A 14,771-nucleotide genomic window follows, 5' to 3' on the forward strand; every position below is an offset into this window, starting at 1 on the left:
CAAGTATTTACTATGCGAGCCACTCTGCGAAGCACTTTTCTTACATTTCTTTGTTCAGGGCTGGGACTAAGGTGAGGTGAGGGATGCCCTTGACTGAGGCACCAATTTGAGAGGAGCCAAAACAGTAGTGAGGATAAATACTTCAATGTACTACTTTAACATTTCAAATTAATCCGAAAAAATCAGTGGTAAACAAAATGTCAGAAACTTAAAGCTGGGTAAGTATTACTGATTTTTCTTTTGCCTCAGGCTGCAGTGTAGCTTGGCATGGCACTGTGACTGGTCCTGTCTTTATTCAAAATTTTGATATTTTGTTTAGGATTTCTTATATTAGGTTCGATTTATATAAGTGTTCCATTAACATATTATTTTATCTTGATTATTGAGTTTTTTGATGCACCTTTAAATTTCATGCCCATGGAAAATGGGCATGAAATCTAGTCCTGGGCCCTAAACTTCATTTCGTGCTTCCAAGAACTTAAGAGGTATTGACTTGACTACTCTGAGTATAATTCATGGGCTAGCAGCATTTGTCTCACCTGGAAGTTTATTAGGAGCTCAGAGAAGCCAAGTAACTTGTCCATGGTGGTATGTGTTTTGTGAAGTGGTAGAACAAGAATTTCTTTCGACCTTGGACCTCTGCTCCTAACCGCCATGGTGTAATTTTACCTTCCCTAATGTCAGTTTTCCAGTCTTTAAAACATGGATGGCAATACCAGCTTTTCCTCCATCCTCACGAATTTGTGGGGTAAATGAGAGAGGATAAAAACAGAATCAAAGAAGAGAAAAATACCCAGACGGATCTTCAGGCTTAGAAGTTTTCAGGGCCCTGATTCTTGCTCTGGACAGGACAGCCGCTCCCAGGTTGGGACAGTTTTCAGCTTGCTCCCCTCCTTGAGGGAACCTCCAGAGGCTTCTTTCCTAGCATAGCCCTTTGTGATTTTTGGAGACTGCTCTTCTGTCCCCCAGAAAATCTTCCCATCCTGGTGAAACCGTGCAGTTTCCTTCAGCTGGTCCTGACAGGATATGCTTCCAGACTCTTTATTATGTATTTTATTCTCCTCTAGCCCAAATCTAGTTTGTCTTTTTTTGTTTACCCAATAGTATTTATTGAGTACATACTATCTTCCAGGCAGTGTGTTAGGTTTCTCTGAACTCATTTCTCAGCCTGAATACGGTTGCCTGTATCTGCTGGTTTTTTTTTTTTCCTACTTATTTTATATCCATAGCTAATTTGTAGACTTTGTGGGGGACAGAGGCTCATTTGTAAATATACATCTGTTATCCCTTCTGCATTAGGTAGCAAGCCCTATAAACAGTAGGCATTCATTAAATGCTCGTTGATGGATTCTGGAAGGACTTTATCTTTCTGGTAATGTGATTTTAGGGTTTTCCTATACTGCCCTGAATCTTCCATGCTTCTTTTAAAAAATTTCTCCATGGAGATAGCAACAAGCCATTAATAGGTTTGGTACAAAGGTGATTGTAATACAAAACCATGATTATCTCCCAGCCTTTTTTCTTTGTTGTTGTTGTTTTTCTGGAATGAATTACATTCTCTCCTTATAAAGCTGAGTGCTTGTGGTCATACCATAACCTTCGGTTATCTTTCAACTTTTAGGAACTTTGAGGGGAAGAAGCTCCACATTTTTTTTAACTTTGTCTCTTGTGTCTTTGATGTCAGATGGGCTCCTTTAAGCCTGGAGGCAGAGTGATCCTGGCCACGGAGAATGATTACTGTAAGCTTTGTGATGCCTCCTTTAGTTCTCCGGCTGTGGCTCAGGCTCACTATCAAGGGAAGAATCACGCCAAGAGGCTGCGGCTGGCGGAAGCTCAGAGTAACTCATTCTCGTAGGTATTGCCATTTTCTCTCAGGCCAAAGTGTTGTGTAAGACTGTCTTTAGAGAAAAAGAGTTGAAAGGGATCCTTGTTTAGAAGTCTCACACTTTTCAAATTTCTTTTCTCCAGGGAGTCCTCAGAGGCCGGTCAGCGGCGGACCCGGAAAGAAGGGAATGAGTATAAGATGATGCCTAATAGGAGGAATATGTATACAGTACAGAATAATTCAGGTACCGTGGCTACATTCTGGAAATGGTCTTCTTTATTTTTATTTCCTTTAATGATAATAGCCCTGAGAATTTGCGGTTAGCTAATTGTTCATTTGTCCAGTGGCTTTTCAATCTGGTATTTATTTCAGGTCTTTATTTACTTATTTTCTGTGTAGTTTATTATTTATTTTGATTTTAAATTATAGTTTATGTTTTAAGGTCTTTTTTCCCCAAGACTTTATTTTTATTTATTTATTTGACAGACAGAGATCACAGATAGGCAGAGAGGCAGGCAGAGAGAGAGAGAGAGAGAGAGAGGGGAAGGGAAGCAGGCTCCCTGCTGAGCAGAGAGCCCGATGTGGGGCTCGATGCGGGGCTCGATTCGGGGCTCGATCCCAGGACCCTGGGATCATGACCTGAGCTGAAGGCAGAGGCTTTAACCTACTGAGCCACCCAGGCGCCCCTGTTTTAAGATCTTTGATCGTAGTCCCTTTATACCGCTTCTGGTGTTTGCCAGCCGAGAAATGTAAAATGCGTTATAAAAATGGGCTACTTGGTTTAAAGTTGTGACCTGTTAAATCTCCATTTGTTGGGAAAAATAAAAAAGATTGAGCAGGGGCTTTAAACTTGGGGGAGTTTTTACAAAATACAATGCCTGAACCATGACTTAGAGATATTTAGTCAGTAAATTTGGAGTGGGACCCAGACATATGTGTGTTTCAGAAATACTTCCTCAGTGATTCTCATATACACCTTCAGTTCAGAACTGCTGCATTATAGGAATGTTTTCTGCATTTTCTGATTATCTCCAGGAAGGAGAGTTGGACTGAATAGTCCTTTATCCTCCCCCATCACAGCTTCCAATGCACACATATACTAGGAGAGGTAACTCATGAGAACAGTAGGTCAAATGAAAAACAAAAACATTCATTGGAAAGGCAAGATAAACATAGAAAAAGGGACATAGAGAAAGCATAATGTACTATGATTAATAAAAGTTGAAACATACATCAGTGATTATAGTAAGTATAAATTTACTGAAGTCCCAGTTAAAAGACAAAGACTATAAGATTGGATTAAAAAATACAGCTGAGAGAGGCACCTGGGTGGCTCAGTCAAACGGCTGCCTTCGGCTCAGGTCATGATCCCAGGGTCCTGGGATTGAGTCCCGCATTAGGCTCCCTGCTCAGCGGGGAGTCTTCTTCTCCCTCTCCCTCTGCCTGCTGCTCTGCATACTTGTGTGCTCTCTCTCTGTCAGATAAATAAATAAATAAATCTAAAAAAAAAAAATTTCAACTGAGAGTCACCTGGGTGACTTAGTTGATTCAGCATCTGCCTTAGGCTCAAATCATGATCCCAGGGTTCGTGGGATGGAGTCCCACATTAGGCTCATTGCTCAGCAGGGAGTCTGCTACTCCCTCTGTCTCTGCTCCCTACTGCTTATGCTCTCTCTTTCTCTGTCAAATAAATAAATAAAATCTTTAAGAAAAAAAGTTCAGCTGAGGTGTAATGAGCACTGGGTGTCACATAAGACTGATGATTCACTGACCTCTACCTCTGAAACTAATAATACTCTCTATGTTAATTGAATATAAACTAAAAAAATTTAAGAAAGAAAATAAGAAAAATAAAAAATAAAGAGAAAATAAATAAAATAAAAAATTCAGCTGAACTGAAGGAAGCTGAGATAACTGCATTAATATTAGGTAAAATAAACCTTAGGACAGAGGGCAGTTTGGACTGTTTTCTGGGCAGAGTACAATTAAATGAGGGATCAATAACAAAAAATATATTTAAAAAACCCTACAAAATGTTTGGAAATGTTTAAACACTTCTAAATAACTCTGGATCAAAGAAGAAATCATAATGGAAATTAAAAATTCTTTAAAAAAAAGATTTTCTGTATTTGAGAGTGATCGGGAGAGAGCACTGTGCGTGAGCAGTGGGAGAGGGGCAGAGAGAGATGAAGAGGCAGACTCCCTGCTGAACATGAAGCTGGAGGCTCTTTGGGACTTTGATCCGTAGTCCCTGGGATCTTAACTTGAGCCTGAGCCCAAGGCAGATTCTTATTCTTAATCAACTGAGCCACCCAGGTGCCTGGAAATTTAAAATTCTTAAAATCAAACAGTAATAAAAATATATTAAATTTTGTAGGATACAGTGAAAATAATATTTTGAGAAAAGTCTTAAATATTTATTATAGTAGAAAAGAAAGCAGAAAATTAATAAGCAGTGGTCCAACTTAAGAATTCAGTTGTATAACTGGGTATTTATTTACCCAAAGAAAACAAAAACACTGTTTTGAAAAGATATATGCACTCCTGTGTTCATTTCAGTGTTATTTACAATAGCCAAGATATGGAAGCACCCCAAGTGTCCCTTGATAGGTGAATGGATAAAGATGTGGTGTGCGCATGTGTACACACACACACACGATGAAATATTATTCAGTCATAAAAATGAATGAGATCTTGCTATTTGCAACAACATGGATGGACCTCAAGGGTATTGTGCTAAGTAAATACAGAGAACCCTAGGTGAGGGGCAGGTGGCTTTGGCAAAATAGTGAAGGGGAATGGGAGATACAGGCTTCCAGTTATGGAGTGAATAAGTCAGGGGATAAATGATACAGCATAGGGAATATAGTTGGTGGAACTATAATAGTGTTGCATGGTGACAGCTGGACTACACCTGTGGTGAGCATAGCATAATGTATAGAGTGGTGCAGTCTCTACGTCATACTGTAAACTAATGACAGTGTATGTCAACTATGCTTCAGTAAAAACAAACAAACAATACCCCCAAACCTAAAATACATTAGTTATAATTAATGACTGTCATCATTTATGTAGTGAATATTTTGAAGTGAATCCATTTTTATCTCTTGCTTTAGCAGGTCCTTACTTCAATCCCCGCTCTCGGCAGAGAATTCCACGTGATCTGGCCATGTGTGTTACCCCAAGTGGCCAGTTTTACTGCTCCATGTGTAATGTTGGGGCTGGTGAGGAGATGGAGTTCCGGCAGCATTTAGAGAGCAAGCAACATAAAAGCAAGGTGTCTGAACAGCGGTACAGAAATGAGATGGAGAATCTGGGATATGTATAGTGGTTGTTGTATTCAGATAGAGCAGCTTTTCCTGCCTGTTGTTTGCCTTCTGTCAACATGCCCTGCTTTTGTGGTCCTTTTGATCTGAGTATATTCCTCTGCTTAATGTTAATACGTGTAACCTGCAGTGGTGTACCATGAGCTATCAAGTCTGGGGAAGGAAAAGAATATGCTTCTTAGGTCATGATGCATTTTCAGGTCAGTTGTGTTGAGCTACTTAGAGCATGTGACCATCTACCCCATGAGAAATAACTTTTTATCTTGACTGAGTTCTGGTCAACTAGTAGCCTGATCACTTAGAGCTTTAACTATTTAAAAATTTAAAAATTTCACCTTCTTTTGCAGTTTTAGTTTTACGTACTGTTAAGTAAAGAATTTTATTGAGTTCTTACTTCAGATAATGGTAAAAACAGGTAAGCAGAGATTCTGGTTTCCCAAGGTTTCTTTGGAACCACCTCAACACAATGCCTTGCCAGTAGGATCTATGAATATAAACCGGATTAGGGTCTTTCCCAGGACATGTTTTCCCCTTGTCTTCCCATTATTGATTGAGTATAGATTTTCTTGGATTTATACACTTCCAGTGTGCTTGTCGACTTCCCAACTGTGAAATTTCGTTTCCAGTGGTGGATTTTACACATTTAAATGCCATCTTCTTCCTTCCTTCCCCCTTCCCCCACCCCACCTCAGTTGAATTAGCTTGTTTAATGAGCTCATTTTCATGCCCCACTATTTTGTGGGCTTTCCAAGCCCCCTGTTCCAATATTCAATGCATTTAAGATAGATATGCTATTTTTAAAAAAAATATTTTTCAGATGGTTTTGAGAAATGTAAAGATGTGTTTAATTTTTCAATTTAGAGTTATTCACTGATAATAACTTACTTATATGACAATCTCGATTGTTGAGTTCAGATCTCTTGATATTTGTTTTGGGAGACTTTTTTGATAAGCTGATCCTTATGGTTTACTTATGTTCTTTCCTGTCTTGCCAGTTGGTTGGCTACCCTGAAAAATACTACTACCTTATTATTTTATAGATAGAGAGGATTAAAAAAAAAGTTAACCAAATTTTAGTTTCATAATATCCAGTAGTAAAATACATGAACTTTGGTTCTTTGTAATTCAGCTTCCTTAAAGGTTGTGGAAATACATTATGGATTACTTTGGTATCTGATCGTTTTAACAGTATTATTATTTGATTTTGGTTTTTAAAATAAGAAGCTCTAGTGTATGGCTAGATAAACTAATGGAGTACTCTATGAACTTTAATTAGTTGTATTTTATCTACTTACTGTATTTACATGGATAAGACTGGTGCTCATCCATACTTTTTTTTGAAAGGCCACATTCACCAGGAAGTTTATAATGAGCAGTATCTTTGCACTATGGTCAATTCACATTTGATTGCTTTAATTAGTAATTAAAAATAAAACTCCTATTTTTCCTTGAGAATTCTATAGGCAAAGAGATGGGGAGAAGGAAATTACAATCATCATTCCTTGCCTTTAATCCTTATGAACAATTTTTGAGCAATGTAGATCTGTATTTAAAATTCAGTTTTGGGATAACCACTGGTACAATTATCAACTTGTTCTTCTGTTGAAGTGGTGGTTTTTTGAAAAATAGAATTGTTTAGTACATTTTTTTTCCCTCCCAGAAACAGGAGAATGAAATAACATTATTGAGATTCTATCTAGACCTGTGACTCTGAGTATAATAATCCTTTTATACAATTGATTAGTTTAGGCCAATTTAGAACTTACTTTATTGGTCAGTAGGTTACTCATATTGCTGCTAAGTATAATTTTTGGGTAGAATTTAATATTACAGTGCTGGCCACTTAGTTCTTTAATTATTTAAAAACCTTATTTTCCTCCCTTTCTCTGTATGTCTGTGTACATATAGATATACATACATATATGTGTGTGTATATAAGTACATATATATACACATACATATATATTTATGTAATACCATAGAGAAGATTTCATTGGATCCTTATTTCAGGTAGTAGTAGAAGATCGTGGATAAGAATTTACAGTTTGTAAAAGTGGCATTTATCCACTTTCAGTTTTTCCTTTGCAAATAAAATTGAAGGATTTTCTTCACTCCCCCCACTTAATAATTTCATTACATATATACAAAAAGCAGTGGACTTAAAGGCCTTGATGTCTTTCCTGGCCTTGCATATTCAGGTTTCCAGTCTCCCAGTGCCCTTAATGGATGTTATGAATGCATAAACGCATTTTCTTTAAAGAAAAAAGTTAGATTTATAGTGTTATTTCTTACTTGCTCTATTTCTTTGCACTAAAGAAGAGCTATGTGTTTGTTTTATATGACACTTTAGATACCATATTGCCTACAATAACTCGGTTTGCTCCTTAATTTCCAAACTGTAGGAAGTTGATAACTTCCATGATCATTTATAGAGGTTACCTACACATCCAAAAAAAGAGAAAATCACAGATCTCTATGACTTTGGATTGTTTTGGGGTTGTTACCTTTCAACATTCTCCTGTGCTCCATAGGTGAAGCAAAGGTGACAGAGGTTGTCAAAAAGGAAATACCTAAATAAATATATCTCTGCATGGTACAATTTCTCATCTCCATGCATTCCTATTAGTGTTTTTTCCCTGTCAAAGAAGGCCGTTGTTACTACCACAGTCAGTGATACGTGATCTCTGTTGGTTTCCTTTTGTGAAGTCCAGTCCTGCTTTGTAATGTGCTCTAGAATCTGCACCCTGTGCTGCCCAAGAGTCATGTTAGTATCTTTGTATATGCTGTATACAAGGACGGACAGAGGCCTAAACAGCGGAAGACCTTTAGTTGAGTCAGTAGATTTCAGTAATCATCTGCAAGAAGAACTCGTAGCATCAAAGTCTCTTTGTGAGTATCTTTCTGTAAGTTGTCATTCGAAGTCAATGTTAGAAGATAACAATTAGAAACTCTTCTTAAGATATTGAGGGCAAGAAGTTGTAAAGGAAAAATTCCATGTTCCAATTAAAAGATTGGACTGCCTATGCCTTTGAAGTGTTTTTTTCAAAAAGTTAGCTACAAAACAAAGTGTGCCATGTAAATCCTTTTGGCTCCACACTGAACAGAAAATACTTTGTTGGTCTTGTCTTTGTATTTCATGTACTACAACCTGTAAATATGTGCATGTTTTTTTATTACATTTGTCTGCTTGTCTCTTATTGCACTGAATTCTGCAAGATGAATATTTTATACCATTCATTTAGAAAAAGTTCCTTCTCCAACTCTTCTTCATTATTTCCCCTCCTAATGAGTTGGTAAACTTAGAAAACCATTTAGGATTTTTTGAAACTCTGAGATTGAATGAAGAATCATGGCTGCCTGAGACCATCCTTATGTTCCTCTGACTTAACACAGCTGAAGGGAAGCATGAGATCTTCCTTCCACCTTATTTACAGAATTGATGTGCTTGTTTGTAGCTGCTTGTCTACGCTTTCAATGAGGGGAATGGGAAAATACATGTTTCATGGTTATAAATAAACATGAAACATATGTTTGCTTTAATCTTCCTCTGTAGATAGATTCTAAGCATTAGCAGTGGGATTTTATGATTCCTTCACTCCTGAATTGGATGGGACCCTGAACAATGACAGTTTGAGGACTGTCCAGTGACCTGTGTAATACAAGTCTTGCTGGTCAGGGGAGACCTGTAATTTTGGGCATGGTATCCTCTACAGAGAGACCTAGGGATGGTGTATTTGGAACTTGTTTTGTTTCCTTAATATTGGAATGTAGACTGAAAGTGCTCTCTAAAGAACTTGGTGAGGCATATATAAGACAATAGAATTTCTTTAGAAATAGAAATATTTTGTCAATAGAGACAAAAGTTTAATGTAGGCTTTTGAACAAATGCTTAAAAAAATACTCCACCTTAACAACTATTTTTTTTTTTTTTTTAACCAGCCAAATTACTATTCAGGAGTTTCATACATAATAGTGTTTTGTTGTTGCTTTTGTTTTTGGGGGGTTTTTCTTTGTAGACCTCTATCATCATAGTTACTAGCAGTCTTTCTGAGTGGAAAAATAGCTGTGTAAATAGTTTCTCATATGAAGTTTCTACTGATAGGTGTTTGACTTTTTCTTCCCAGTGTGAATGGGAGGGTCATTTGTAAACTCCCATTCTGGGTAGCTACCAAAAAGTAAATACTGGCTTATGGTCCCATGTGACCCTGTCTCCATTAAGCCCAGAATATGAGTGCCTTTAGCATGTTTTAGCATTTCACAGAGAGAAGAGATGATGAATTATTGCCGTTAATCACAGTTCATTAAACAGAAGCTTGGAATAGCGAAGGTCTGTGTGAATTCTGTATTCTGCATTTTATATATTTATTTATTTTTGGCTTAATGAGATTTCAGTTTGATACTGAGTAAAACTGTTAACATTGTTGATAAGGAACCACACACCCTGAAAATAAATCCAGTTGTCCCAGGCTGACAGTAGTCATAGATTATTCTTCACCTTGATCTATGTTGCATTTATATTTAATGAGTAGTAGTGTGGTGGATTGGAAGGGCTTGATTTACACTGATGTTTGGAAAAACTTTATTCCAGTGCTCTTTTCAAAACTTGACTATTGTATAGAGAGAAGAGAATTACTTACTTGCAAATGAGGTGTGTGAAGAAGAGAGTGTCTTGTTCACAATACTTACCAATTGTGTTAGTTCATCTCTATGTTAAAGAAAGGATCTTCAGAAATTGGGTTTGAGGCCTTAAGCAAAAATTCTCCCTTCAGTTAATTACAATTCTAAATTGCCTGAGTCTTTAAAACACACTGCTAAATTAACTTTATTGTAGAAATAGTAAAATTTTCCTCAATATTTTATTATGAAAAATTTTAAACATACATTGAAGTTAAAAGATTTTTACAGTATATCACCAGTAAATTAGGCCATTAACACTTTACTAGGCTTGAATTACCACCCGTCTGTCTGTCCCTCTATCCATCCATCCATGGAGTTTTTAAAAAATCTATATTTCAGCATAAATTTCAGACCATATTCTCCCTTAAACACTTCAGCATAGGTGTCGTTAACTAGGCTTTATTATCTGTTTGAATATTGCTATCTTTTAAAAAGCAGTGTATGAAGTTGATAACTGGAACCAAATAACATACATTGTTTTCTCTTGTGGACTTTAGCCTTCTGGTTTCTGTTTTTATATGTGCTTAGCGTGGAGGAAAACCACTCCTTTCCAACCTCAAGTTCTCTGGTGTTGGTCATTTTAAATGCTTAGTTGTCACACCTTTTAAAGTTCCATAAGAATTTTTTCTTTATCCCTCTTCTATAATGTATTTTTGCTGAACTATGCAGCCTCTTTAAAATAACTGTAAATTACGGATTGGGGTTTATTAAATCACCTTATACCTCATTTCATTCTATTGCTGCTTTTCTCCATGAAACCACATCTCTGTCATTACTTTCACCTGCTCTATCAGAACATAGAGAGGTGGAGAGAGTCAAACCCATAGATGATTAGCTGTTTTAGACAACTGGAGAAGAACAGATTTCACAGTTGTGAAAGTCAAAACCATTAACTTATCTAAAGCCTTTGAATTCCCTGAATATTGTCATTGCTCATGCTTCCTCTAGCCATAATTAGCAGGATCGAAAATGATTGTACTGTACAATGAGTTGTTGAAATTGTGAGCCTTAGTAACCATCTTTAGCTTTACTCTAGTACTGTTTAGAAAAAAAATTTTTTTTGACATATGCCTTTATTTTTATGCCAATTTTTTGTGGGCAAAATCTGAAGAATTTAAGTGACTTGCTCCAGGTAATGAAGATTCAATGGATAAGTCAGAATTGAAACTTCACTGTTCCTGATGCATATTCTTGTGCTTGTATGATAAGCATCATGGCTTCCAAGATAACCAAACATTCCTTTGGGGACCTTAAAATGAAAGTATGATTTTTTACTAACTAAACTTTCATTTTTGGGCATTTCACGATTCTTTGAATTTAAAGATTTTTTTAATGGTCATGCTTCTCATTAAGCCAATGTAATTGCTAAAAACCTCACTTCACTGTTAATACCAACTAATAATGCAGGTTTTATCAGATTTCTTTTCGATTTAAATAACCTTCATGATTACTCTTTTTCTAGTTAAGTGCTTAAGTGACCCCCTCACTAGTGAAAATAAATGTTCTATATCACTGATTCAATGTATATTCTCTACATGATATATTTTTTTAAGGAAAAGTAACCCCATATGTCAGGATGAGTGATATTCTAGGGCAAAGCACATATAAAGTTTATTTCTACTCTGCAAATCTGGCATTTACGGGAACAAAACTCTTTTAGAGTGGCTGGTCATTGTTTTGCCTTCTTTTGGTACTTGAGCACCTTTCTGTGGTTTTGTAAATCAGTGTATCATTTTGTAAGAATTCATGTTGATTCTGTGTTAGTTGGTGTTCACCTTGTGGTATCCTCGGCTGACTGTAATAATTTAATTTAGGTATGGTGTGTCTGCTTTGAGATGCCTTACTAGAGCATGTCAGATTCTGCTCTGAAGCATTCCATGTATCTGCTAGGGCAATGAGTTGCCTCTCTTGGATGTATGCTCTAGATCCAGAAGCAAAACTGATTTTGCTTTCACTGTTAAGGTTGCATTTTAGTGTAGTTATTGTTTTAAATTAGAGAATAAAATCACTTAAAAAAAAAACAAGGGAGACTTTAGAACCCTTCATTTAATGGCATGGCAAATTTTTAAAACCGCTTTTGCTATTTCACTAGAAAAATATCTAGTAAAGGATATAGCTAAAAACCGCCAGCCAGAACTGTATGAAATTGGGGTTGTTTCCTAAAATCTTTTCTAAATGTCATACAGGGGTTTAACATCTGTGTGTATTGTTGGGGCTAAGTGTCAATCACCCACTTTGGAAATCTGTTTGCATTCTGGGGCAATAAAATGGCAAAAGTGTCATGGGATTAAAACCAATCAACTGTGAATTGTGAGATTGAAATTGCTTTTTTTGGTTTTATTTTCTTCAGCATATTGAAAATAGAAACCCAAAAGTTATTTAAAATTTACACTGCTTATGTTGATGGCTCATTTTGGCTGTGTATCCTCACTTATGTACTGATTTCTGATAAAAGCTTGACATTATTGTAACAGGTATTTTGTGTTCAATTTAATAAAACAGTTTCTGAGTCTTGTCTGCACATTGTTTGGTTCTGAGTTGGAGATCTTGGGGGAAAAAGATACACTGTCTGCAATGATGTGTTATTTTCAATGCCCACAGTCAGTGGCTGTACGTGATCTGCCATGGACTTCTTGAATTTGTGCAGAGTATTGTCAACTCCTGGGCTTGCAGTAGACTTGACCAAACTGCTCACACTACTTCTTCCCTACGTCACGGGAGTTAGCCTGAGACTGGAGAAGTTTCTCTATTTTATGGATACATTTAAAATTTACCTTCCTTTCAAATTCTGAGACGTTTTGGGTTTAGCAGGACCATAATCACTGCTTCTGAAAATAAACACATGAAAAGCCATCTACCCATTCATCTTTTTGGTGTTTCACATATAAAAATACTCTTATTTGTACTCTTATATGTACAATATATTACTGGGTTATGGTCATTTAAGAATTCTGGTTTACTCAGTGCAATGTGCTTTTGAATTTAAATGTTCATTTTACAGGACATGATCTCAGGGTCCGGGGATCGAGTCCCGCATCGGGCGGGCTCTCTGCTCAGTGGGGAGCCTGCTTCCCTCTCTCTCTCTCTCTGCCTGCCTCTCTGCCTACTTGTGATCTCTCTGTGTCAAATAAATAAATAAAATCTTTTAAAAAAAATGCTCATTTTAAAAAGTAGATTAGAGGCCTGGAAGGTGCTGTTTTGGTTTGTTTAATCAGGGTGCGAGACACATACACCTATTGTCATGGAAAAAATTCTTGTCTGCACAAAAAGTTTCTGAATGAAGTGAGTAGATCACATTGAATCTGTGTGTTGTAAAAATACTCAAGGCAGCACATTTTATTAAATCATCTTTAAGATATTTTTAGCTTGAAAGAAAGCTATGATAATGGGCATCAAAAAATAGAATCATAAACCACTAAGCTTTTCAGCTTTTCTTTCTTTAGGCATTTCTGAAGCTTATTTGTTGGAAATTTATTCAAGATCAATTGCTGGGTGTTACCCTTTAAAACTACCTGTATGTGAAGGACTAGCAATGAAATTTCCCAGTCTGTTATAAATTAGTATAAGATTGTAAAAAGATTAGAAGTAGATACTTTTGTGATGAGTTTTAAGATATTTACCATCTGAGTTGAGACTTAACCCACCAAGTTTTATACCTTCTTACGGGACATTCATGAACTATTGAAATTTGGGAACTTACAAAAAGATGAAGACAGGCAGCAACTGTACACTTTAAAAGAATTATTTAGTAGGGATGTGATTATGAATCTTACCTGCACCCCCCATCACCTAAAAATGCACTCCATTGTGTAGATGCATATGTGTACCTATGTGTCAGAGAAAGAGAGATGAAGATAGGTGGACAGAGAGAGAAATATGTAAGGAGGAAGTGTGTGGAAGTATGTTGTATGTATGTTGTAATGAAGTATGTCTGAAGGAACAGATGTATGTTTGCCACTGGACGAAATCGGCTTCATTGTAGGAGTCTGTAACATCCGCTTGGCACTTTGGATGTCTTTAAGTATGTAATTAGAGCTTCAAATATGCTTTGGCTGAGGGCCATCCCTCCAGACAGGAACAAGATGTCTTTCATACTAGCTTTAATTTTTAATCTTTGCTAATGCCAGAGGCTCTTCTCTCCCTGTTTTTCAGAAATAGCTTACTGGGTTATGGACTTTGACCAAAGGTATCTAGTGCCACCATGTGGACTCTTTAAATCTTACAGTTAGCAATTCAAATGTGGTTGGTACCATACCTCGGAAGCGGGATCCTAGGCTAAAAACCACCTAGTGGAGGAGAGGAGATTTTAATCCATAAAGCAAGGGCTCTTAGAAATCGTGACTTTAGGATAACAAGGAGTGTGTTCTTTTACGCCTTTGGCTACTAAAGTAGGCCGAATGGGAAAAGCAATGGATTGGGAATCAGAATACATACATATACATATACATACACTTATATGTGTGTATGTGTATGATTTTTTGTGATTTTGAAAAATGTCTATTTTGCTTTAAAAGAATCCATTATCCATGCACTTTCGGGTATGTGAACAGCAAACATGGAAACTAAATAGGAATAATTGTCAATGAAACGAAACGAAAACGAAAACTGGAAGCAAAGGACAAGAAAAATCTCTTATCAAAGGAAATTCTTTAAAATAAAATTATATAAAAATGGCAAATATTACCATATAGGTGGAAATGATGCTGACAATATAACAACTAAACTACAAAATGCAAAACATAAAAAGTTTTCTTAAACGTAATTCATATTGGGGAAAGCATGTTTTCTGCTTCAATAAGTTGGCAATACAGAAGTAGACATATTTTTAAGTCTTCCGTTAAATATTTTGAACATTTACAGAAAGTGTTCACTAGGGTATAACAGGCCAGTTCTGTCAACTGTGTGCTCCTGGCATGCCACCTAACTGTTCAGTTATTCCGAAT

General features: G+C 36.5%; 1 protein-coding gene across 3 annotated transcripts in view; it reads left to right on the plus strand.

Annotated features, from left to right (window-relative positions):
- Nucleotides 1–12,343, plus strand: part of ZMAT3 (zinc finger matrin-type 3) — a 32,950-nt gene extending 20,607 nt beyond the window's left edge. For 2 of the 3 annotated variants that reach the window (XM_032340378.1, XM_032340387.1), the window contains exons 4-6: nt 1,685–1,851; nt 1,969–2,069; nt 4,942–12,343. In XM_032340378.1, coding sequence (XP_032196269.1) covers nt 1,685–1,851; nt 1,969–2,069; nt 4,942–5,153 — 480 coding nt within the window. In that variant the 3' untranslated portion in view covers nt 5,154–12,343. The remainder of the gene's footprint in view (nt 1–1,684; nt 1,852–1,968; nt 2,070–4,941) is intronic. The other variant, XM_032340396.1, reaches the window with a different exon arrangement.
- Nucleotides 12,344–14,771: the final 2,428 nt, after the last annotated feature.

The sequence above is a fragment of the Mustela erminea genome, chromosome 1 (genome assembly GCF_009829155.1).
Source record: "Mustela erminea isolate mMusErm1 chromosome 1, mMusErm1.Pri, whole genome shotgun sequence".
NCBI classification, from domain to species: Eukaryota; Metazoa; Chordata; class Mammalia; order Carnivora; family Mustelidae; genus Mustela; species Mustela erminea.